We start from the raw sequence: 23,669 nt of genomic DNA, 5'->3' as shown, positions 1-23,669 counted from the left end.
CAGGACTAATTACAGACTTCACACACACGCGCACGCGCGTGTGGAAAGCAGACATGGAGTTAAGCTGACTTGCTGTTGCTCCTGGCTGTTGCAGTAAAACTCTCAGATGTAACTGAGAAAGCAGTTCTGCCACCCAGCCTGTCCCCTCTGCTTGCTCATGTGGAACATATGGATATATGTGTGCCAGTTAGCAAGACAAGTCAAGCGGGACCAATGCGATAAAGCTCATTAGGAACAAGGGACAGAGCAATGTATGTGTGGGCTGTGTTATTCTGTTCTAATGAAAGACCTCCTTCTTCTTCACTCTCAAACTAGAAGCCAAAAATGGCTACAAAGCTATCCTCCAAATATCCAAGTCATGTTTGATATTTTTACTCTGGTTTGAATTACTTGAGAGCTTTTTTTCAGGTTTAAATAACTTAACAATAAGAATGTTTGATTTTTGCTTTTTTCCATAAGAATTTATTGAAATAGGCTAACAAACATGGGCATGGCTCCAGTTGTACAGTCATCCAAGAATACATGAATTTCTTTATCTGTCAAAAAGAAAAAAAAACAGGTCCAGCTCTGAGGAAGGTTCAGAGTGGAGGTGTCTGTATTGTTTGTTTCTTTTTTTTTCTCTGTTAGATAATATAATATTTTCTCTACTGCTTTGCTAAGGAGTGTGGAGTCAGTCTTGCTTCATACATTTGAATAATTGCACTAAGTTACTCAATGTACTTCCTCCAGATACCATATGAGGGTTGTCATGTGTCAGGGTGCATCTATGTCCTTGAGCCAATGTGTGAGTGAAGGTGGACAAGTATTAGTAGTGCACAGAGATGTAAAAGAACCAAATGTGTGTTTGCATGAACAAGATGGGGGATTTGGGGGGGGGGGGGGGGGGGGGGGGCGTGGACTACCTGCCTAGCGGCCATGTTTAACAGTCTGCTCCTCCTGTTTATGATAGGTTCTAGTCATTCACACTGGGGGAGTGTGTGCACATTAATGCCTTCAGACGGCTCTCATATGAGTGTCTGCGTAGATCAGCCCCTCTCCTCTGACAATAATGAGCCCTCTGGGTGAAAACAGGGTGGAGACAGTGGGAGAGGAGGGTCATAAAGTGCAACATATTAATGTCTACAACCTCACCCCCACCCACCCCTCCGATCCAATACAATTTCCAAGTGTCCACCAACAATCTCCTCTTAAAGAGCTTTTTTATAGCACACTTCTATTTCCATATCAGCACTTAACAGCTCCAAAGCCAAAATGACTGCTACAATTAAACAGCCACCATAACGAAGTACGCATAGCATCCAATTCCCCCTTAGCTCCCCTGCTCCTCTCTGACTCTCATAATCACGATGCCCTATTTTTCATCCAAATGTACGCTCCCTCATCTTTGTCTATTATTATGTCCTGTGTTTGTTCCTTCCACCCTGGGGATTTATAGCCCAGGGTGTTGTTTGTAATGATCTTTGGGACATCTGACCCATCCCGTTCTGAAGCTTTCATAACAAGCTTTATGCCCATTATATAATAACAGGCATAAAGGCGAAAAAGTCCAACTATTTTTTTCATTAGCTTTTCAGAGAAAGCTTATATATATGATACGTGGTTTAATGTGACAGCTCAAACAATATTATATATTCATTTCTGTAGTTATTAGGCTAAACATTTGCTGTAAACAAAGATGTTATCAAAAAGATACATAACATTTAGAATAGTAACATTGTTCTTAAGATTATTTATTGTTTGATACAAGTATCACACCTACTTCCTGGTTACACAAGCTGTGTAGTCGATAGATGTACTAATGAAAAAAAAAATATACATATATAAAGTGTCCAGTCAACGTGAACTTACCTTAGCTTACATTAACTACAGTGAAATGTACCAGGCATTACCACCTACTTGTGAACTTTAAACACTGCATCACAAAGAATTTTTTGTTCCGTTTCTTGCTCACCAGATGAAATTTCCCACAATCATTGTTCTAGAAGAACTCATCAGAAATGGACATTTCACTGAAAGAGCGGATCCCTCCATTTGTCATAATGAACATTAAAACATCCAATCATCCTCAGTCTCACTTAAATCACATACTTAAGTCTTTATACTATGTAAAACATTCAGCATGTCTTTATATGATGTTTTTTGCCCCCCCCCCCCCCCCCCCCCCAAAAAAAAAAAAATTTAAATAAAAAAAAGGTATTCAGGATTTTTCCACCAGACTTATTCAGGCTAATATGTACAAACAGCCTTTATATGAGGAATTGTTTGTGTGTGAAAACATTTCAAACATCCAGATGACTACAGAAATATATTTCTCCTTCCTGTCTAGGCTGATTTGAGGGAACTGCCCTCATGCAAAGGCCATTACTTCTGTCATCCAACGCATGTGATTGTATTTAATTGTAAATGTGGGCTAATAAATTTGTTTCTACTTATGGACAATGACTCTTGTATCTTTTCTTTTACCAAAGAGAATTATCCGAGGACTTTACTCCTCCTAGTGGTGGTGAGACAGAATAAGATGTACACCCTGACTTTTTTTTTTTTTTTTTTTTTGTGAACTGCACTTGCGCTCATCTATCACCATGAGTTTTTATGTGCCCATCAACACAGTGTAGATAGGGAATCAGCAATTAATGACTACACAATTAGAGAGAAGGCTTTAAAGAGCAATATATTTCAATTTAGGAACCATAAACTTAGTGAGTTGGTAACTAATTGTAACTGCCTCAGGAGAAATGGGAGCCCTTTGGACTGAGGTCAGGAAGACTCAAAATCAGTTTCAAACAGATTTCAAATGGCTTCTTCAGTCACCCACACATTCTGGCAAGCTGCAGCATATCTCACATGATATACGCTGAGAGGAACTTCTCAAGTTTTAATTAAAAGGCGGGCAAAGTGGCCCGCAGTTGAGTTGTTTTGAAATTCATCACAGTGAGGGTGTAGACAATGCTGTCCCCGTGAGACTTGATATCTTTGGACAAAATGACTCTCTCGCTCCATTTGTCGACATTTTCATCTCTCTTTCTGTGGGTTTCTCTCCCCATGTCCCAGCATCTGGATACCTTTGGGATGGAGAGGGGAGACAAGGTCTTTCCCATCCCACTGTTCCCCCAGGGGGCATGAGTTGGTTTGTGAGCTTCTAGATCACATGATAGAGACACATCTAATCCTGTTAGACGTTAATATCTTCCCGTGGCACAGAAGAGACAGCAGGAGGGAGAAATGATGGGAAGATAAAAGATGAAATTTCTGATGAGAACGTGAATACATAAAACGTGCTATCTGCTTCTCCTTGCTGTCCCACATATTGGTTTGTGGTTAGGGTATACGTAAGTGTGTGTTTGTTCCCGTGTCTGTGTACCCTCATGGGATCTTTCCGGCTGCTGCCTGCATGTCTAACAGACTCCTCTCAAGGTGTTTTCCCCTCGCTGTCTTTCTGTATCTGCTCCATCTCTGCTCCCTGAGTGAGAAAGTTTACCCTGTAGGCCCCATCTGAGCTCCAGGCCCCCCAAGGCCTCTGCATTCCCAAAGCTCCTACATACCAGAGCCCCTCAGGCTCCCTGCTTTACTACAGGGAATACCCCCAAGAACCCCTAGACCCACTCAGACTGTGAAGCAGCAGCTCTGCACCAGAGAGCTAGCCCGAAGGGAGGGGGAGAAAGCTGTCTGGGAATAAAACTAACAGCATGCTTCAGTTAACATGTGAACATTACCTGACAGCGCCTCCTGTTGGCACAGCATTGTTTTTGCATGCGGGCCTCCTTGTAACCCTTCTGAGTTGTCTCTCTGGAGGGTTGACCTTGTTAACAATCCCTTGGGGCTCCTAGGAGCCTGTGTGTGCTACATGTGCACTGACCTTTCCAGCTCCTGGAGGTTAAATAACGTCTTTTGGCCCAAAGAAACGCAGCGGGAAATGTATGCTGATGTTGGAAGCACCTGGGACTTCACCAAATGACATACTGAAAAATAAGACCACTCCTGTTTAAACCAACTACAAAAAACAGCTTGTTGTTCCATACAACTAAATCATGAAAAAAGGCACCTTTTCCTTTGCTTTCCTTGTGACAGTGAATTTAAACAACTTTTACTTTTGATAGAAACCTTTTCAGGACATTGCATGTGGTTGTGGAGGCTGTGAAGCTAGCAGGCCTGCTGTCCTACAGATGTCTTGGGCTGTGCCTTACCAGGTGTACGTCACCTGAGATTACCCATGCCGACACCCCTTAAAGGCAAACTGCCAGCAGTACAGCTGAGGGGGCATCTGGTGGCGTGTGCGCGAGCGAGTGTGTGTACGCCTATGTGTGTGTTCATGCATTCCGACTGGGGGTAACATTTGGCAGGATGGGACTGAGTGCATACATTTATTGTGTTGTTTGGGTAATACACATGCCCGCAAAGAAATGCAGAAGATCAGTGTATAGGGCGCAGATCTGAGTGAGTGTGATAGTCATTGGTAGTAAAGACTGAGGACATTTAAAGCATCAGAACCTCATGCTCCGGAAAGCCTTGCCGATATCCAGTAAAGAGTGAACTGAAGTGAGTAAAATGTTCAGCTCTGTCTTTCACTCTGTCCGTCTGATCTTCCAGCAATTCACAACACCCCCGCTGAGAGAGAACAAAGACGAGCCCTTCTTAATCAAAGTGCACTGGATTAAGAAGCAGAAAAAAACATCACAGAGATACTACCTCCCTGCCATTATAGGAATTGGAAAACAACCTGAATCTGCACTTCAAATGAGCCGTCCATGACCCTGAAGTAGGAGAAAGGCATTTTAATCTTTGTTAATTCGTCAAGTGTAAAAGGGCTGCCGTGAAAAGAGCAGGTACATACTGTACCCTGTTTGGGCTTTTTTTTTTCTTTTCTTTCTTTTAAATGTCTTCTTTAAACGTACACTGTGCTTTCCATATGCGAGCACACTGATAACAGTTAAAACATACTATGAGCCATGCAACAACACTTTCTGCCCACACTGAGTCATATTTTATTAACACACCCTCTGAAGCTGAATCATCCCATCGCCTTTCCTCTAGATTTGCAGATAAGCTGAAAAACACACATTCTATTGAAACCATGTATATTTCATGGACCGAAATATAGTCTGTACTGATGCTCAATGTGACGACGGACAAGAATAAATTGGACATCTTCAGGCTGAGGTGGTAAAATATAAACAGTATATGAATTCAGTCACAGTCGAGAACTCTGAATACAAGTTCCATTTGCAAGACGAGAAAGGATGACACTGCCATCATGTGGATAAAAGGTGTAAAGTGCTGTTGTAAACTGCAGGCTATTATGTACAGCAAGAACTCAAGCATGTGCATGTGTGCATTTTGGGGCCCAGCCTGCGTAGAAGGGGGCAGTCAGTGGAGAGCAGCCTGCTGACACTGAGGTATGTGTCTTTTCTAATGAGATTTATTGGGCTCCAGATGTTCCTAGTTATGAAGATGTGTGCTTGAGATTTAGCTGGGTGAGATCTGCACCCTGTCAGAGTCGCAGAGGGGTGCTGTTTTACTGTCTGTCACCCACCTCACACCCCCACCTCGTCTCATAGGTGGCCTCTTAACCTGACAACACCCACACCTCCTTTGTCTCTCGCCAACACAAGCGTGCACTGATGTGACTCAAGATTTTATAAATGCACAAGAATATAGAAGGCACCATATATTGTGAGCAAATGCACCACATGAAGTATATACAAAGCAATCTGGGCAGTCTAATGTACACTTTAGGAAGATAAAGATGTCGACATTCCCACAACCGAAGATTCTGTGTTCAACTTAACAGACAAACACTGAGGAGTTGTTCTTATTGCTCTAAATCCAGTTTACAATGTCCAACATATTGAAGAGGTGAGACCATTTTAAAAACAAAAGAAGAAGCCAGTGCATGTGTCGTAAAATATTCAAAATAGTATGTCAAGATTTCCCTCATCTCATAAAGTTAAAAACAAAAATCTTGGCTCAGCGTTACTGTGGCATTATACCCTCTCAAAATGGCACTTTTATTGCTAGTAGTAGTTGAAGTGCATCTTGAAGACCTTCGAGATCATCTGTGAGTCCTGACGTTGACGCAGGCATCAGCTGCGCTCGCCACTTCGGTAAGTCTGGCAAAGCACCATAACCGCTGACCAGAATCCAGGCATCTTTCTCTACTAGCTGGCACAACATACTGTCACATTCCTCTTTGTCCTCCTCCTCCTCCTCCTCTTGCTGCTCAGATGGCAGGCTGCAGCTTGGTCAGGTTCCTCTGGTGCATGCTGTGGTGGCGCACCAGCTCGTCAGAGCGGGCAAACTTCTTCTGACAGTTGGACCAGCGGCATGTAAAGGGCTTCTCACCTGACAAGGAGGGGACACGCAAAAAAAAGGGGAAAACACGAGAAAGCATTGCTTTAGAGTGAATTCAGTGAAGGCACTTATTGTGTGTAAATCAATTCGAATAGAGAAGTAGAAAATAAAGGTATACGCACTTGTTTTACCTGTATGAGTCCGAGTGTGTGTCTTAAGATGATCTGACCGTGAAAACTTTCTCTGACACGTCTCACACTGAAAGGGCTTCACCCCTACGCAGAGATGACGGTTGTTGTTGCACCATCAGAAACATGAATGAGTGTGGAAACGGTAAGAAGAGGGTCAGAAGTTAAGTGTAAGATTAAATGGTTAAAAATTACTATTAAGAAAATGTGATAAAATTTACTCTAGATTCATTCTAGATATGGGAATTCTAGCATTAATGGATTATAATTGATCACTCTGGTTATGCAGCATTCAGTATTATCAATTAAATAAATACAAAATCACAATACATAGAAAAATTATTTGTTTCTCATAGTGAATTAATTTCTAAATATTTATTTTGTTGTGTTCCTGGACTGAATGATATAGTTTTATGCATTACGGGGTCTTGAAGCAATAATGATGGCCACTATATTTATAGAAAGCAGTAAGAGGCTTAAGAAAAAAGAGTTAAAAGGAGAATAAAGGCAGCAGCCAGGATTTTATAAATAATGAAACACTAATTACAATGACTCATTTCTCGCTTCAAAAAATATTCATTAATCATTCAAAACTGCCTCCTCCACACTACCAGGAAATTCAAAATCCTTTAAGTAATTACTTTTTAAATGTATTGTCCAAAAAGGAAACCTGATGTACCTATCTATAGTGGAATGAGGGATTAGATATACTAGCTTCACACCACTCTACCTGTGTGTCTGCGCTGGTGTCTCTTTAACTGGTCCGAGCGAGAGAATCTGCGGCCACAGTCTGTGAAATCACACTGGTATGGTTTCTCTCCTGCAATACAAACCAGCTGTCATCATCGAAGCCTAAAGTCGTTACATTTCAAAGTGGGCAGGACAAATGAGTACAAATGTTCTAATCAGCCTCCACCTGTGTGTTTGCGGCCATGCATCTGCAGATGGGACAGTTTGAAGTATCTCTTGCTGCAGCCGGGATAAGCGCACACAAAAGGTCTCTTCTCACTGGCCTCTGAAGTCTTCGCAACAGGGGAAGTGATACCAGATACCCGTCTGACATCCTTTAAGAAGAAAGGAGAAGGATTTACACTGAGGAAGTTCACTTTCTGTCTTTGTTCATATGTGTGACCAAATCTTACTAACCTGAAGTCCTCTGAAGACGCCGTGGGTGTGTATGTGGTACTGGGTGCTGACAAGCATGGGTGGAGGTGGGGCTATGGGGTCACTGTCATAGCTGGTTGGATGGCCGCTGGTAGGCAGGAACAAAATATTCTTTAAAATTACAAGTTAATTATAACAGTGGAGTAGGTAGGACATAAATGCCATGTTTCCTGAGGGATTTCCAACTTGAACAAAACCCTTTCTCCTCTTCTCTTCCAAACAATCCTTAAACATGCCTGCCTCTAACAATATATCCAGGGCCCTGAAGATATATTTTCTCACTCGGCTTGTAAATTTAGGTGACAGGATCCTACATAAACTTCATCTGAGACTTTTTTTATTTTTTGAGCAAGGAAAGCTTCGTCTCACATTATTTAGCACAAATGGCCCCTTCTTTCTGTTTTCCTTCTTTTTTCTTCCTTTTTTAAAGTTGGAATGACTTTATAGTAGCCTAAACCAGAAAACTTGCAAATACTCAACTTAGTATTTAGAACATGCATTAGAAGTGAAAGAGTGCACATAAACAAAGCACCGGTGAAGACTAAAAACTGCACCATATGGTGTTGAGAATAATAAAAAGCGACAAAGTCTCACCTCTTTATAGATGATGCCAGGGAGTTCATTTGGTTCCATGTTACACACTCCAGCTGAGATGCCATTTGGTACAGGTTATCACTGAGTAAAACATACAGCATACGGCATTAACAGGGTTAACACTGCACTTAGAGCAGAGTTAGGAAAGTGGGGGAAAGTAATTTATAGGCTATGTTCAGTTTTTTTTTTCTTTATTATTTGGTTACTTTTTGGAAATAACCTTGAAATTAATAATCACAGACAAGATTTACTGTGAATTCCTCCTGACAGTTTTCTTCCCTTGTACATAAAATGAAGATGTTTCATTCAGGGGAAGTCCAAATGGTTCACTTATTAACACATGCTGTCCACCCACCACACTCCTCACTGGCCTCATTAAAAGACACAGGCACTGAGCCATTCTTTACCTTGGCAGATCACACTACTTCACACAGACACACACAAATACAGCACATAAACTCGCACACTTGAAGATGGGATTGTGCACTCATTGTGGGGGTGAGAGCCTCTGTGCCTAGTACACCCTGGACCCATGGATGACATCACTCTGTCCTCGGTATCATTAATGGCGGGAAACACTTTCAGGGGAATTCTGGACCACATTCCTTCAGAAGTCCTTGAGGGAAGGATTGCGATGGCTCACTAATCAGTTCTGAACTATGTTAAACTGTGCAAAGACTCACTGATATCTGACATATATACACCATGTGTATGAGCGCGTGCACCCGTGTGCATGTTTGTTTGAGGGTTTCCAGTTCATGCAATAGCTCTAACAACAGTGCAGTCTTCCCCGTTCTTATCAGCTGCCGTCCCAGTATTTGAGTTGTACATGTTCCTTTTCTTCAACAACATTGCAGGCCGGCATTTGAAGAATTTCATCCTAATTTACCCTTTGAGATGTTTTCCATCCAAACGAAAACAAGTGAAAAACACGTCCACAGATTCAAATAAGCAGATTTTCAGTGGCAGCTTCTCCGCCACTCTCGCAACTCTCACTTTCACTTAAAATTTCTCCTTTTTACTTTTCTCCTCATTTTTCCTGAGGCTGGACTGAGACACATCAGCAGTAGATCACTTAAGTGTTTGTTTTGGCCTGCTGAGCACCAGTGGGCAGCACTTAACCTCAGAACAAATTAGGATTCACAACCCAGACGCTGTAGAGGCAAACATGGGGCTTAATGTGGGATCAGAGAGAGTTCACACTTCTAAAAATTACCAGCAAGTGAGCAAGCTGCATATGGTGTCAGTGGAAAGAATCTGACATTAACTGATGACTGAGGACCAGAAAAAAGGGGAAATAAAGCAAAAACAAACTCATACAGGGATAAATTATTGTACCTGTTGTAATTTCGCAGCAGCAGCGCTTGGCTGCTTGGACAAGAGTCTGAAGGATTATGGCAGCCGAACATAGGATTAGGCGCTGGAAATTGCTGGTCAACTAAATCAAAAGAAAAAAATACAAAGGCTGGTTTAAAATATGGATGAAGTGTGTTTACATCAATTTCATTTTCATTTTCAGATTTTAAAATAATATGCTTTTTTTAAATGAAAAGCTGGTAGTCTAGAAAAGATCATGAAACTGTGAAAAACATAGAAAAAAACAGAAAACACTGAACACTGTTAATTTTAGTGGTTTTTGGTTAAAACTATATATTACATACAATACATCACTGTTCCACTTGCGATATAAATGCTTCTAAACCATTGATATTATATTGAATCATTTTTCCAGACACACTAAATATATTTGTAAAACAAATATGAGTTCATTTCAAAGACACAGGCACGAACAGCAAGAGAGAAAAAATAACAGAATGGAGAACAGGTCGTTGAGAACCACTGGTCCTTTTCAGGTTCACATAGTATATTGGTCCCTAGACAGTTTTTGACATTCCAACAGAGTCGCATAAAGCCATTTCCTCAAGTTATAATTTCCAGAATCATTAACCTTTTGTATGCTTGAAGAGCAAGAGGGAGAGTGTGTTTATGTATGTCTGCGTATATGAATATGTGTGCAGACAGAAATGGGGAGAGATGAAGGGAAATGGATAATAGCGGTTCTGTTGTGATATGAAAAATGATGGGTTACTTATATAACCTTGCTGTGACACGACAGCCTTCCAGTCTGTAGATCAAGTGAAAAGGCGTCGGGGCGTAAAGAGTTACCTATGCTGTTTGGCGGTGACAGTGTCTCCTCGTGTTTGAATGACAGGCTGGAGAGCTGAGGAGTGTGGTGAGACGGCGTGTGACCGTAACTGGGATTGCTGTCTAAACCGACTGCTCCATAACCTGAGAGAAAAAACAACAAAAAAGAGAGGTGATGGAAATAAAATGAGCCTATTTGCCTGCTCGAGTCATTAGATCATCATCTCAAACATCACTGCAACATTCTGAAGCTTGCAAAGTCTTCAGTATCTGGTCAGTTATCTATATCCCCTTGATAGTAGCTCTTAGTCCCTGGCAGGCTTACCGCAGGGAGACATTCATCGCACTACTAAATCCTCTTTCCTTGTAACATATTCTTTTTCCCCCCATCTATCTTTGGCTTTGTGGTTGCATTATTTATGGCAGGTGGAAAAAGAAATTTGGCAGACACACCACAGATGGACTGATGTGAGCTACTGTAGCATATGCTTTGTAAAAAAAAATAGAAGGGGAGAGAAAATTTTAAAGAGTATCATTTTAGTTATTTGACGGGGAAAGAAACATGTAACGAAAATGGTGCAACTATTTTAATGTATTCTGCTGTAGCACACAAGTATTGTACAATCACAAGGAAAGTGAATGTGATGTTTATTTTACAAACACAGTATGGACAGTTTGTGATATCCTGTGTCAGGCCCAAAAGGGATGTCAGTAAATTTCTAAGAAAAATGACTCACAAACTCCCAGATTCCTGCAACTTGCAGAAAACCACTCTGTTTTATCACTTCATCAAAAACTACTTTGCGCTGGGCAAATAAGTCTCACTGCCATGCATGCTTCCTCTGAAAGCAGCAGGCAAACATGTAGGTTAAATGTACCCCAGCAGATAGCAAATGCAAGTATTGTTTATTACAGTGGCAGATGTGTCTTATCTCCTGTACAGAAACATTGAAACAAAATTTATGTAGTTTCATTTTTAATTATGATTCCAGATAAGAACCAAACTAATCTTCTGTTTTGTATAAAAAGTTGCTCAAACAGCAGCTGAAGTCAAAGGACTCAATTTTTATTTTTTATACTTACACTTTTTATGTGATAAGTATACATGCAATACTATGTTAATTAAACCCAAAACTGAGAGGTAATAATAATGATGATGCCAAAGGACTTGTTGTTATTTGAAATGACCTAGTAAAGAACATGACATGCTGCTCAGACACAACATTACTGACAACCCTCTTAAACATCAAGAGCACATTTAATGGAAGTATAGAACGATGCTGTCTCTAAAAAAACATTTTATTGATTGATGGTATCACAGAAGGGATTAGCAGTAAGAATGCTTACCCTGATTCCTAGGTGTAGGAGGGCTGTCCACACAGCTGGGCAGGTAGGTTCCATTGGGAAACATTCTTGGCTGGTTTGAAGGTGGTTCTCCAAAGGCCCCGGTCCGACAGGGGCCTGAGCCTGTAAATTGGCCAGTGAAATGCACTGTGAAGGCCCCAAGTCCACAGTGAGGGTCCTCTATCGGATCGGCGGTGCCCCAGCCAGGCTCCTGCTTGATAAGGGAATGGTGGGAGGGCAGGGAGCTGTATGGAGAGCCAGGGTGGAGGTCCAGCATCTGGGTCCACGGGCCCCCGCCAACAGACATCCCACAGCCGCCACCAGCTCCTGGTAAGGATGGCACAGGAGGCACAGGTTGTAAAAGGGTCAGATCGCGAACATCTGAGCCCAGTGACATGGTTCCACACGGTTCGGTCAACATTAGCGAAGGAGGTTCAAGAAAATCCAGTCCAAAAAAGTAGTGATCGTATTCCAAAAGAAGGTACAACTAAGAAATCACAGTAACATTAATGAACTCTTAAGCGTGTAACAAAAACAATATCTGAAGAAACAAGAAGCATGGAGCAAATACTTCTGCAGAAACAGACATCAGTGGTCACAATGCGCTAGAGGAGCCATGTTTCCAATCTTTTGTGAGAAAGTGAATAATGGAAATAACTGACTGTTGAACAAAATCTGGATGTCAAATTTCAGGCTCCCAGGGTACCTGCCGTGGATTTGGAGTGGGAGCCTGTGAGATAAACAGTTCCTTGTTCCTCTGTCTCTATAATGTCTGGCTTTCCTTATTCTCTTGAAGGCTCAAATACTGAATAACTCAGTGAAGAAGGGGAGGAGCAAGAGAGGATGAGAAGAGGATGACTCCCTTGCTTTTCCCCAGCCAGCTGAGACTGCAAATCTTTTTATTGTTTTTACAGACTGCACTTCTGAGTAGATTCTAACTAATGTCACATTTAGATTAGAGGGTGTTGTTCTTCCTTGTTCAAGTTTAAGTGTTTCTCATCGATTGCACGTGCATGTGCACGAAAGAGGGAGTCAGTGTTACATGTCCAGTGTTCAGGATGCAGAACAAACTAGAAACCTGAGCAACTACAAATACAATTTGAAAATAAAAAATGTTTTCAAACATGTGTTCAAAAACAGCAAAATGAAAATGTTAGTCAGCGCACTGGTGACCTGAGCCGTTCTTACAAATGCTTATCATTCTGGACTCCTATGACTCTGACTCTGACTCATTTGTTTTCAGAAATATACACTTTCAAAATTTATACTTACTGGATGAAGCAACAGTTTAGCGAGCAGCAAGACAGCTGCTTGCAAAAACACTGCACTAGACTGAATAAATTGAATAGACTGAATACAGGTGAAACAGTAATTGCTCAAAATGTAAAAATGGTAAAAACAAAAATGCATAAAATGTGGCCGGAATGTTTCCATTTTGGATATGATACTGTTTTTTACTAAAAGCGGCTCACATAAACTCCAGGGCCTTGGACCAAAGCCACATCACACTGAAGGATAATTATTTATTAGTAGAGAGGGTGTGTGTGTGTGTGTGTGTGTGCGCGCGCACATGTGTATCTGTGTGTGTATGAGCACGTTAAAGATTGGGTTTTGACCTTAACTCTAGCTTAACTCAGAGGAACTGCACAGGAATGCAGTAACTTCAATATGCCTATAAAAACCAAGACAGCTGCTTTGGATCTTTTAACATTACAGTATTTGTGCGATCAGCACTCGGGTTCCTCCTTCTTTTCTTTAAAAGCTTGAAAGAATCACAATATGTGCTATAAGCAGTGCAGTATAACAATCAATCATAGCTGGCCTGAGATAAGACCATGGTAATCTTCAAGCTAAAAAAGTGCTTGTATCGTTTTTAGCATTTGTTTAAAATGCAATATTATAAAAAATGTGATTTGGTATTGGATTAATGAGGTTCATGTTAGAAATCTTGAAACATGGATTATGTGCAAAAACTGTCTGTCCTCACCATGCCTATCAACTGAGAAAACTGGAATCTAAAACACAAAACGTACTATTTCTCTTATAGCCCAGAGTGTGTGGGTAATATGCTCATACTCTGTGTATAATGTTTGTTCTTTTCCTCCTGGGGACATGAATGAGAGCAAAAAGAGCAAAAGTCTTAAGTAGTCTGTCACTTCCAATTACTTTAACTCTGAACCGATGCCAAATTGGATAACTTTACGATTCAGACCACAATACTGTGGATAAATTGTCCATCAGTGAATTAGTGTGAGACATGGTAAGAGTGTTAACCAGTTTCTTTCATCACTTTCTCCAATGTAATTCAAGAAACCAGTAAATGTTATTGACCCCTGAATCAACTTAAAAAGAAGTGGTGGGTTAGTTACTTTTGAAATGGGAAACAGAAAGAGAAGGAAACAGTGAAGGAAAGAGGTGACAAGCTGCTTTGAGTGATGAAATAACCCAACAAACTGCTGAAGTAGCATTACAGAGACAATTGTCAGTCATTGTTGCAAAATTACAGTGATGCGTCTTTCAGTACTCATAGTAAGTACTTTGAATTGCTGCTTTCTGAAACATTCCAGGAATTTGTCTGATGACATCCATTACAGTGGTCATAACCTTACGAATGCCCTTAAAATTTAAAGCACAGATTCATCTGGGTGGTTTGCGGACATGGAGAAGATTAAGAGTTTTCCGACTTGCTCTATTCTTGGAAATAAACAAGTGCAAAGGCAGGCCCACATCCCCGAGGAACACGCTGACATTTAGAGGATGTCCACATCGCAGATTTGAAAATAGAAGCGAAGAAAATTAATTTCTCCCAATGCAGTTTTTAAAAACCTTGTGTGGTCCGCCCATCACAAACAAACAGAAACTAAAATGATGTCCTTTATGGACAAAAGGTTGTGGCTCAATTAAAAGTATCTTGTCAAACTTAGAAAGAGAAAGAGGAGGAAATGCAGTGTGTCTGAGCCAAGGCAAATGCTGGCCGTGCCTTCCAGAGTGGAGCCTTTAACGGGAATTCATCAAAGGTGACAGGGTCAGGAGAAAACAACCCTTTCAAGCCTTATGACGAATGGTAGTCCCCAAATACACCCATTCTTCAGATCGATCTATGGTTAACTCAGGGTTTAAAACAACATTACTGTGCACTAGAAAGGAAATGGTCAATACTGCCTCTGACCCCTAACAAGAAATACACAAGACTGGAACTTTCTACAGCACAATGACTAAGGGGGAATTTGAGAAGCCAGAGAGATGCATGATAAACTACAGAGATATGTGACCTGGCAGGACAGATGCAAAATAAATTACTTTTTCCATTTTAATAAACATCTGCGTTCAAGCTATTGGATCTGAACATAGGGTACAAGGCACTTTCTGTTTTTTCAAAACAAGAGAACTGTTGATTTAAAATGATTTATTAACATTTTTAAAATATTAGTAATCAGCAGTGCAGTAGCTTTGTTATAGCATTTTACAGCAGCAGAGAAATGCCAAAGAGCAGCAGGTGTTAGTTTGATGTCCTGAGAGTGGCACAGAAAAACCCAAATCCTTGCTTATTTCTAAATATGCTGGTTTCTGTTAAACAGGAAGGGTACACATGGAACTGTTTGTTCCTTACCTCAAATTATTTTTTTTCTTCTTAAAGAGAACACCAAGCTATGTTTTGTAAAGCATGTCCACTTGTTTTAATTATCCCATATCAACCCCAAGCACTCTTCAAAGCGTGGTATATCAGACTGGAGATAAGAAACAGAGAAGAAAGGTCTGTGGGAGAATGTGCGTTTCTACAGGTCACGTGTCAGCCTCAACACTTGTTCAGTGATGTTTTAAACACCCACTGGTTTCTTCTTATTGACCACTTTTATTCACTTGAAAAGCTTCAGTAGGTGAGCCTGTGTGAAATGCAAAAAGGAAATCCACTCACTTCCCACTTTTTTAAGTACAGCTTGATAGTTACAATAGGGGCTCAGCCCCCCTTTTGCCACCAGAACTGCCTAAATTCTTTGTGGCATGGAATCAACAAGGTGTTGGAAACATTCTTCAGCAATCTTGGTCCATATTCACATGACAGTTGCTGCAGATTTGTCAGCTGCACATCCATGATGCGAATCTCTCATTCCACCACATCCCAAAGGTGCTTTATTAGACTCAGATCTGGTGACTGTGGAAGTTATTTGAGTACAGTGAACTCACTTTCAAACTCAAGAAACCAGTTTCAGATGATCTGAGCTTTATGAGAGCATTGTATGATTCACTGTACACTGTCATCAGGGATAAAGGGATGGGCATGGGCAGCAACAATACTCAGATGTTTAAATTATGCTAGGTTGGTACTAAGCGGCCTGAAATGTCTCAAGAAAACACCACCTACAACAGCCTTAATTGCAGATACAAAACAGGATGCAGCCATACTTTTATGTTGCCTACGCCAAATTCTGACCCTACCATCAGAATGTAAGAGCACAAATCTTGTAAGACAAGGCAACGTTTTTACAAACCTCTGTTGTCCAGTTTTGGTGAATCTGCTTGAAATGCAACCTCAGTTTAGTGTGAGTTTAGCGTTCTTAGCTAACAGGAGTAGCAGCCGATGTTGTTTTCTGCTGCTGTAGCCCGTCTTTTCTTCCTATCTTGGTTGTAACAAGTGGTTATTTGAGTCACTGTTGCTCTTCTATCAGCTTGAAGCAGTCTGGCCATACTTCTCTGACCTCTCGCTCATCAGCATGGTATGTTTGCCCGGAGAAGTATTGCTAACTGGATATTTTCTCGTTTTTGGAACATTCTCTTTAAACCCTGGACACTGTTGTGCAGAAAATTCCAGTAGATCAGCAGTTTCTCAAGTACTCAGACCAGCACATCTGTCAGCAACAACAGCACCACACTTAAACCACTTTTTTCCTCATTCTGATGCCCAGTTTGAACTTTAGCAGGTCATCTTGACCATGTCACATGCTTGAATGATTGAGTTGCTGCCATGTGGTTGGCTCATTAGACATTTGCACTAATAAGCAGCTTAACAAGTATATCTAACAAAACTCATGTCCTCCAAGATAAATGCTTTCAAAAAAAGAATGTCTTTAAAATGCATTTCTGAAAGCTTTATTAATCTCAATAAAGTCCATAAATTACACAGATCATTGCGCTAGTCTTGTTCTCATTACATGACTCCACTAGTAAAGACACAAATACATGAATTAATTGTAAAAGGAAATGAAACAATCAGCAAATTGAGCACTGCAGTTTTTAGCTTGTAGCTATTTTCAGCAGCAGAATAACACGTCATCCACCAACAAGAAACAGGGTGGTATATGTGTGATTAACAAACAGTAACAAATGTCAGCACCCTTGTTCATTGCAACATGTTAGTCTGCATTTTCTTTACGAGTTGTGGGACAATGAAGCATTAAGGCACAGAAAGAAAAAAAAAACATTTTTAATGATATCCAACGACAAGAAGTGCTTGAATTGTTTTGTTGCTACTCTCGGTGATCTGTTAAAGAACAAATATAAATAAAGGCACTTTATTCACATGTTTGTATTTGTAATCTCTACTTTAAAAAGGTAACTGAGCCTTGGGCAAGCCACCAAAGATAATGATACTGACCTTGCATAAAGCATTGATTAAAACGTCTGGCCATAAGATGACTACATGACCTACATCTCACTCTGGGACATATCTGTGACTCAGAAGGTTAAAATTCTGTTAAGAGTGGTTTGTGTCACTTTATGGGAATGTATAAGTACAAGCATAAGCATATGACGCATCATCATCATCATTAACCCACAATCTGAAATGAGAATAATATTTTTTATCATCATTATTATTATTATTATTATTTACAGAAGTTAAGAAACCAACTTTGAATTCTGAGGAACTTCTCATTTGGAAAGTGTAAATTATTATTTTACACTCATTCATATGTCAGTGCCGCACTAGTGAGTTTTCCTCAGTGATGTCTCATCCTAGCAGATGGGTGTGTGTCAAGATCAAGGTCAGTCTTTATCGGTTCTTTACAGTAATTCACAACCTCTTCCATGCTGTCGCACCCTAGCAGCTGTGGCTGAGCCATACACAGTCATCAGAAAACATTTTAAGATATCTGTAGCGGTTAGAGACTGTTGTCATACCCTCGAGGCTCATTCTGAAGGTAGGTGAGGAAATGTTTACAGGATAACTATGAGATATGCGAACAGTGATGGGAAAATATACAAGTTACCGCAATCAGCACAAAATGAGACCGTGAACTCTGACACATGGTTGTAAGGAAATACCGATTTGATGCAATTTTCTCAGTCCTGATACAAACATATAATAAAGCTTTTGTATATTATTATAATGATATTGGTTTACAGAAATCTGCTGACTATCAAAATAGAATAGAATAGAATAGAATAGAATAGAATAGAATAGAATAGAATAATCCTTTAATTGTCCCACAAGGGGAAATTTGGTTGTAACAGCAGCAAAAAGACACATATACAAACAAACAGTACACAGGACACAGAACAGAAACATACACAATTTTTCTTAAATATTTACATTAAGGACAATGGTTACTATATACAGAGTATTGTACAGTTATTAAATTAAATAAAAATAACTACAGATAAGAGGCAAACCAGGTTGTAGTGCAACTCAGTTAATTAACTTATTGCAGTTACAGTGCTGATGTAAACATCTATGTTTGTTGGGAGCAGTTCTGATTGTACAGTCTGACAGCTGCAGGGAGGAAGGACCTGCGGAAACGCTCCTTCATGCATCTAGGATGCAGCAGTCTGTCACTGAAGGAGCTCTGCAGTTCAGCAACATTTACATGCATGGGGTGGGAGACTGTCCATCAGAGATGTTATTTTGGCCAGAGTCCTTCTGTCTCCCACCACCTGCACTGGGTCCAGGGTGCATCCCAGAACAGAGCTGGCCTTCCTGATGAGTTTATCCAACCTCTTCCTTTCAGCTGCCGATAAACCGCTGCTCCAACATACCACACTGTAAAAAATGACAGATGCCACCACAGAGTCATAAAAGCGCTCCCTGGACTCCCTGGAGTCCTGAAAGCAGAAGCAAAATCCTGAAAGCAGAAGCAGAAGAGGAACAGCAGCAATGTTTTACTCTAGTTTAGTAAACCTTAGTGGAAAAACACAAAAACACCTGTTTTATTTGTCATTATCCGTCATTCACCTGGCCCTTTTTCAGAGTTTCTACTCATTTTCTCAGATTTTCTATCCGATCTAGTGCTCAGCTGAGATAAAATGATTTTTACATTCATGTAAATGTTGAAAATAACAACATCAGCAATGCATTTATAGACTCATCACTGGAAATACATTTTTGGTATACTGGATGTAGAAAATGGATGGATGAATGTGAAAAGTACTTAAACTTTAGGAGGTTGATTATCAGATACTGTGGCATCTCTGAAAAACAAAGCAACAAATCAGAGAAGTTTGACTCCCTACTATAACAAAAACACAGGCCTTAATGCAAATAACTCATAAGCATGGAAGGAAAAGTTGATGTCCTAATGTAGACGATCTGTCATGATCCTGGGTTATGCTGACCCAGCATTCTTAGTTTTTGTGTGTTTTTGTATTTTGTTCTTTATTTATGCCATGGTTCCTAGGTTGTTCTGTTAAGATGTTGCTTATTTGATTTCCCCTCGTGACTTTACCCCCTGTGTGCCCCCTCTGTGTATCTGTGAGTCCTCGTTTCCCCTCCTTGTGTTTTATTCCATGTTTTCCCCAGCCCGTTATGTCTGTGCTCTCCCCGTGCTCTCTCTCTCTCCCCCTGGTCTGCCTCTGTGTGCTTCCTGTTTTACTTTGATAGTCTCCCGTCAGTGTGCGTCATTGTTGTGTTTGCTCCTGCAGCGTCTCGTTATGGTTATCAGTGTCACCTGTGCTCCCCGTGTGCTCTCACTTCCCTCGTTAACCCTCTCTGTATTTATGTCCACATCTCCCTCAGTTCAGTGTCGTGTCGTCAATGTCTCTTCCTTGAACCTGTGTGCCTTTCTCTGTGTTCCCTCGGTCCTCAGTTTAGCATTCCCAGTTTAGTTCTGTTTCTTTGTGAAGCCTGCAATAAAGCAGAGATTTTGAGTTCAGCTTTTGTCTCTGTGAGTTTTGCATTTGGGTCCTCATCTGCCTGCACACAGCTAGTTCATGACACGATCTTTGTTTGGCCTGGAAAATAAGTCTGTTACTCTATTAAAAGAAAACAACAACCTAAGTTTGTTTGTTTCAACACTGTAGCCAGGCTGACTTCATGTAATACACTGTGACGTAAACAGCACATCTTCACCACTCAATTTTTTTCCATTCCCAAGTCTTTGTATAGCACTGCAGCATGCCATTCATTTGTTGTCTTCTTACTTCATTACTCCGTGTATTGTCCTGTTTCCCTGTCCTCTTTTCTTTTCTCTTTCAGCCCCTCCCCCACCTTCTACCCAACCAGTTTGCTAGATGTTCCTTCCTCTTAAAAGGGATTTTTTCTTTCCCACCGTCACAAAGTGCTTGTCACAGGGGGGCTGATTGATGGTTGCGGTTTTCTCCAGAATACTGTAGGATCTTTCCCGTACAGTATAAAGCACCTTGCCCCGACTCCGTTGTTATGATTTGGCAAGATATAAATAAAGCTGAATTGAATTGAACTGAAAACCCTAATTAATTTCTGGAAAAAGAAAAAAACACAATTCTGCTTTTTTTGTCAGTTACATTCATTACTGAGAAAGTTTTAACGGTTGTCTGTTCTCTGTCTTCACCATTGCATTTATCAGCACTGATGAAACAGTCTAAACAGAATCTTGCAGTTACAGGGTCACGTAGTTGAACATGCCTCTAATTAGTATTTCTGAGCTCTGGCATCTATAGCTTCGCGCCAGACATTGCACAATGTATCCCCGGTGGAAACGCATTTGATTTTTTTTTTTTTTGACTATGTCTGTGACTTTTAAACTCTTATTGCCCCTACTAGCCTGTGAGAGTGTGTAATATAAACACTCTCTGATGACAAGAGGCCATTCCATCATCGACAGAGCCACAGTTCTAGTGTAGTGACTCAATCTATCTAGACAGGAACGCCAGAATTCCTGGAAAACAGCAGCTTTTATTCCCTGCTGATGCCATTAGGTTGAAACAGAGCACACAAATTCCACACTGAGGGAATAGCAACTTCAGATAACTCGAAACCACAAATGCAAACTCACACTGATTGATTGCTGTGATCCTCAGTGTGATATAAAGCGGAGCATTATGTGAGATAACAGTGGTAAGATAACAATGGTATTTGATTATTTTTTTCTGGTGATCTAAAGACTTTTTTTTCACCCATCTAGAAGGTTTACACAACACAGCCGATCACCAGAAATTCTATGTGGACTAAAATTATTTTTTCACAAGTGCAGAGGTGTGACATTAGCTGCAGTGCGTGATTGATTATCTGGTTGAAGAGGAGATAAGTGATCACAAGAATAAACAGGCATTCAGTTTGATGAGACGGCTCATCAAACATGTATTCAGAGCGTGAAAATGAAACACACAAAACTGCAAAAGACATTACACAGACTTATTGTATATCTATTTCCTGTAGACTTAACCACAATTATTAGTTGCCCTTACAATTATGTTGAATTTAACCTAATCAGCACTTTTTTAGCCTTAGGACTTTTTTAAAACTATCTAAAGAGGATTAAAGACAAATTTCAAACCAAAATAACTTCAGTACGGAGCAGAAAAGGTAATTAAAATAAAATAACCAGTTTACTAGTTTCTGTGCTAGTAAACTGGTTATTGTGAAATAAATAAATAAAAACCCAGAGGTCATCAAAGTGATTTATTATACATTTTTTACCTGCATTTATGAACAACAAAAGCCCATCAGATTGGCCCCATAGGATTTTATATGCCATGGAACACTTTGGCCTTAGACTTATTCATATTTAAGACCTTGACTTTAATGTTTTATTTGTTAACTGTATGTGTTTTTACTTTTTTTAAGGGAGGATGGGTCAGCTTATAAGTAATTAACAAGCAATTTGCTCCACCTAGAGAAATAGGGAAGTTACTCATGCGATGCTCTCTGACAAGGTCACTGGCTGATAGATGAGTCTGAGCAAGGGGATCTTTTGGAGACTGTGAAAGCAGGCAGAACTGTGGGAACCAGACAATTAGTGGGTGGAAGGTAGGCAGCCATGTTGGATGACAACCATGAGACTGGTTTACATGGATACTCATCACTTGGCTGGTCGACAGGGAGAAAACAGACACCTGGGCTCAACCAGCTATTACGACACAGTCATTTATCTTTGAGGAGGCTGAGCAGGCAATTTGCCAGCAGTTTAGCATGAAAGCGTGTGCAATTTCCCTTCAAGCAAATAGGGATGAAGTCAGTGCAGACATTTAACAATAAATATTGTTTCCAATTAGCTTTAGCAGACATATACTGTGGGTTGAGGAATATTAAAGATGGAGCATGAACCAACACCTAAAGTTCTTATTTGCATTTTAGTCATTTTTGAAGTTTTTCTATAGCTACAATGCAGTCTTTAAAAAAAAAAGAAAAAAGTAATAGTTACAAGATAAACACATGAAAACTATCACTTTCTGTTCCCCCGAGAAAGATAACAACCTACTGTAACACAGACACAGACACAGACACACACACACGTACACACAAAGGAGAATTGGAATTTACCATAACATAAGAGAAGATTTTAATGAAAAATCTTTGGCAATGTCTTCCATTATTTCACAACCTTATACGGGAACAATGCCTGACAAAAGCAGAATTACAACTAGCCTTTCACAAATTCTGCTAACAAAAACAAACAAATGAATAAAAGAGGGGAAAACATACACCCTAAGACACATCAGTGTAAGTACCTGAAAAAAGGGTGATATCTGCTGCTAGCCTATTTTCTTTCTTCTAAAATCATCTATGCCAGTTTAGATTTATAATGATATAAGACAGACTAAATCCCAGTTTAATACATGTACCAGGTACGGGCTCCTCTGAGTTAAAAGGTTTATTGCACTCCAATTTCAGTGCTATTTTCAGAGCACTGTTCGACAAATATGATAAAGACTATTAAGCATCATAACATTCCATGACACTTTAAAGACCTTTTAAAGAAGACAAAAACAATGTCTCACATGCACCTGGAGCTTCAAAGCACACAAAACTCTAATTCTGGACTTGAAATACACCAGGCACTTGACAACAGCTGTTAATCAGATAATGAAAGCCTCGGTGTTACACAAGCACACTTGTGGAGAAATGGCTATAAATTCTTTGCCATGACAGCTCACAAGGGCAGGGAGAGCATGAAGCTGGGATATGGTACCAGGCACTTGCCTTCCCAACAAGATGACGCATCATACGAGCACTATGATGAAACGCTTCTTTAGCCATTTCCCCTCAGTCCACTATTTTGAGCTATTTATCCTCAATGCAACAGATTTAAGTTCCCTTTCTGTAAGTGCTATGAGAAATAACTGACTACCAGCCAGTGATGATGCAGTGTCATGGGTTTCCATAGTTTCCGATTTTGTGAAAAATACACAGATCCTGATGGCAGATGAGGTGAATGTTGGAGCTTGGAGTTTAATAAGACTCCAGTGTCGTCACCCTGTGCTTAGATGTCAGTAACTCGACTCCATAGTTTCAGGGTGACCTCCTGCTGCACTTACCCTCTTCACCTCAATCACCAAGTAACCTGCCATTGTAACAATACACAGGATCCCACATGGTATAGGGGCCCAACACGTGCACCCATAGGTCAGCGGGTGTATGGTGAAGAACACTGCCCTCTGACACTGGCGGTGTTTCCTACTTTGGAGAGCTCTTGGCCAGGCCTTCCATGGTGGTCTGCAAAGATGGACTACAGCTAAATCAGATAACCTTTCACGGGGTTCAGGTTCACCTCTCATCCAAGACATCCAGGGATAATCCTCCAGGAAAGGAGAGGA

The 23,669-nt window shown here is 40.5% G+C and overlaps 1 protein-coding gene across 3 annotated transcripts; it reads right to left on the bottom strand.

Annotated features, from left to right (window-relative positions):
• Positions 1-6,217: 6,217 nt before the first annotated feature.
• wt1b (WT1 transcription factor b) lies at positions 6,218-12,144 on the bottom strand. 3 transcript variants are annotated; one of them, XM_063500431.1, is made up of 9 exons: positions 11,727-12,144; positions 10,401-10,523; positions 9,573-9,672; positions 8,235-8,315; positions 7,623-7,728; positions 7,393-7,540; positions 7,207-7,296; positions 6,471-6,563; positions 6,218-6,339 (listed from the first exon to the last, which is right to left on the bottom strand). In XM_063500431.1, exons 1-9 carry the CDS (start codon positions 12,142-12,144, stop codon positions 6,218-6,220), a joined length of 1,281 nt encoding a protein of 426 aa, XP_063356501.1. The 3 variants fall into 3 exon arrangements, with proteins under 3 accessions (XP_063356501.1, XP_063356641.1, XP_063356579.1); XM_063500571.1 differs by having other exon boundaries at positions 6,480-6,563; XM_063500509.1 differs by having other exon boundaries at positions 10,401-10,502.
• Between the last annotated feature and the right edge of the window lie 11,525 nt (positions 12,145-23,669).

Source organism: Pelmatolapia mariae, linkage group LG1, assembly GCF_036321145.2.
Source record: "Pelmatolapia mariae isolate MD_Pm_ZW linkage group LG1, Pm_UMD_F_2, whole genome shotgun sequence".
Taxonomy (NCBI): Eukaryota; Metazoa; Chordata; class Actinopteri; order Cichliformes; family Cichlidae; genus Pelmatolapia; species Pelmatolapia mariae.
This window is presented reverse-complemented; position numbering and strand designations above follow the sequence as displayed.

Coding starts and splice junctions, on each gene's coding strand:
- wt1b (XM_063500431.1), bottom strand. CDS start 12,144: ATGTTGACCGAACCGTGTGGAACCATGTCACTGGGCTCAGATGTTCGC. Junction 10,524..11,726: donor TCCTACACCTAGGAATCAGG/GTAAGCATTCTT, acceptor TTTTTCTCTCAG/GTTATGGAGCAGTCGGTTTA. Junction 7,541..7,622: donor GCGTCTTCAGAGGACTTCAG/GTTAGTAAGATT, acceptor TTCTTCTTAAAG/GATGTCAGACGGGTATCTGG.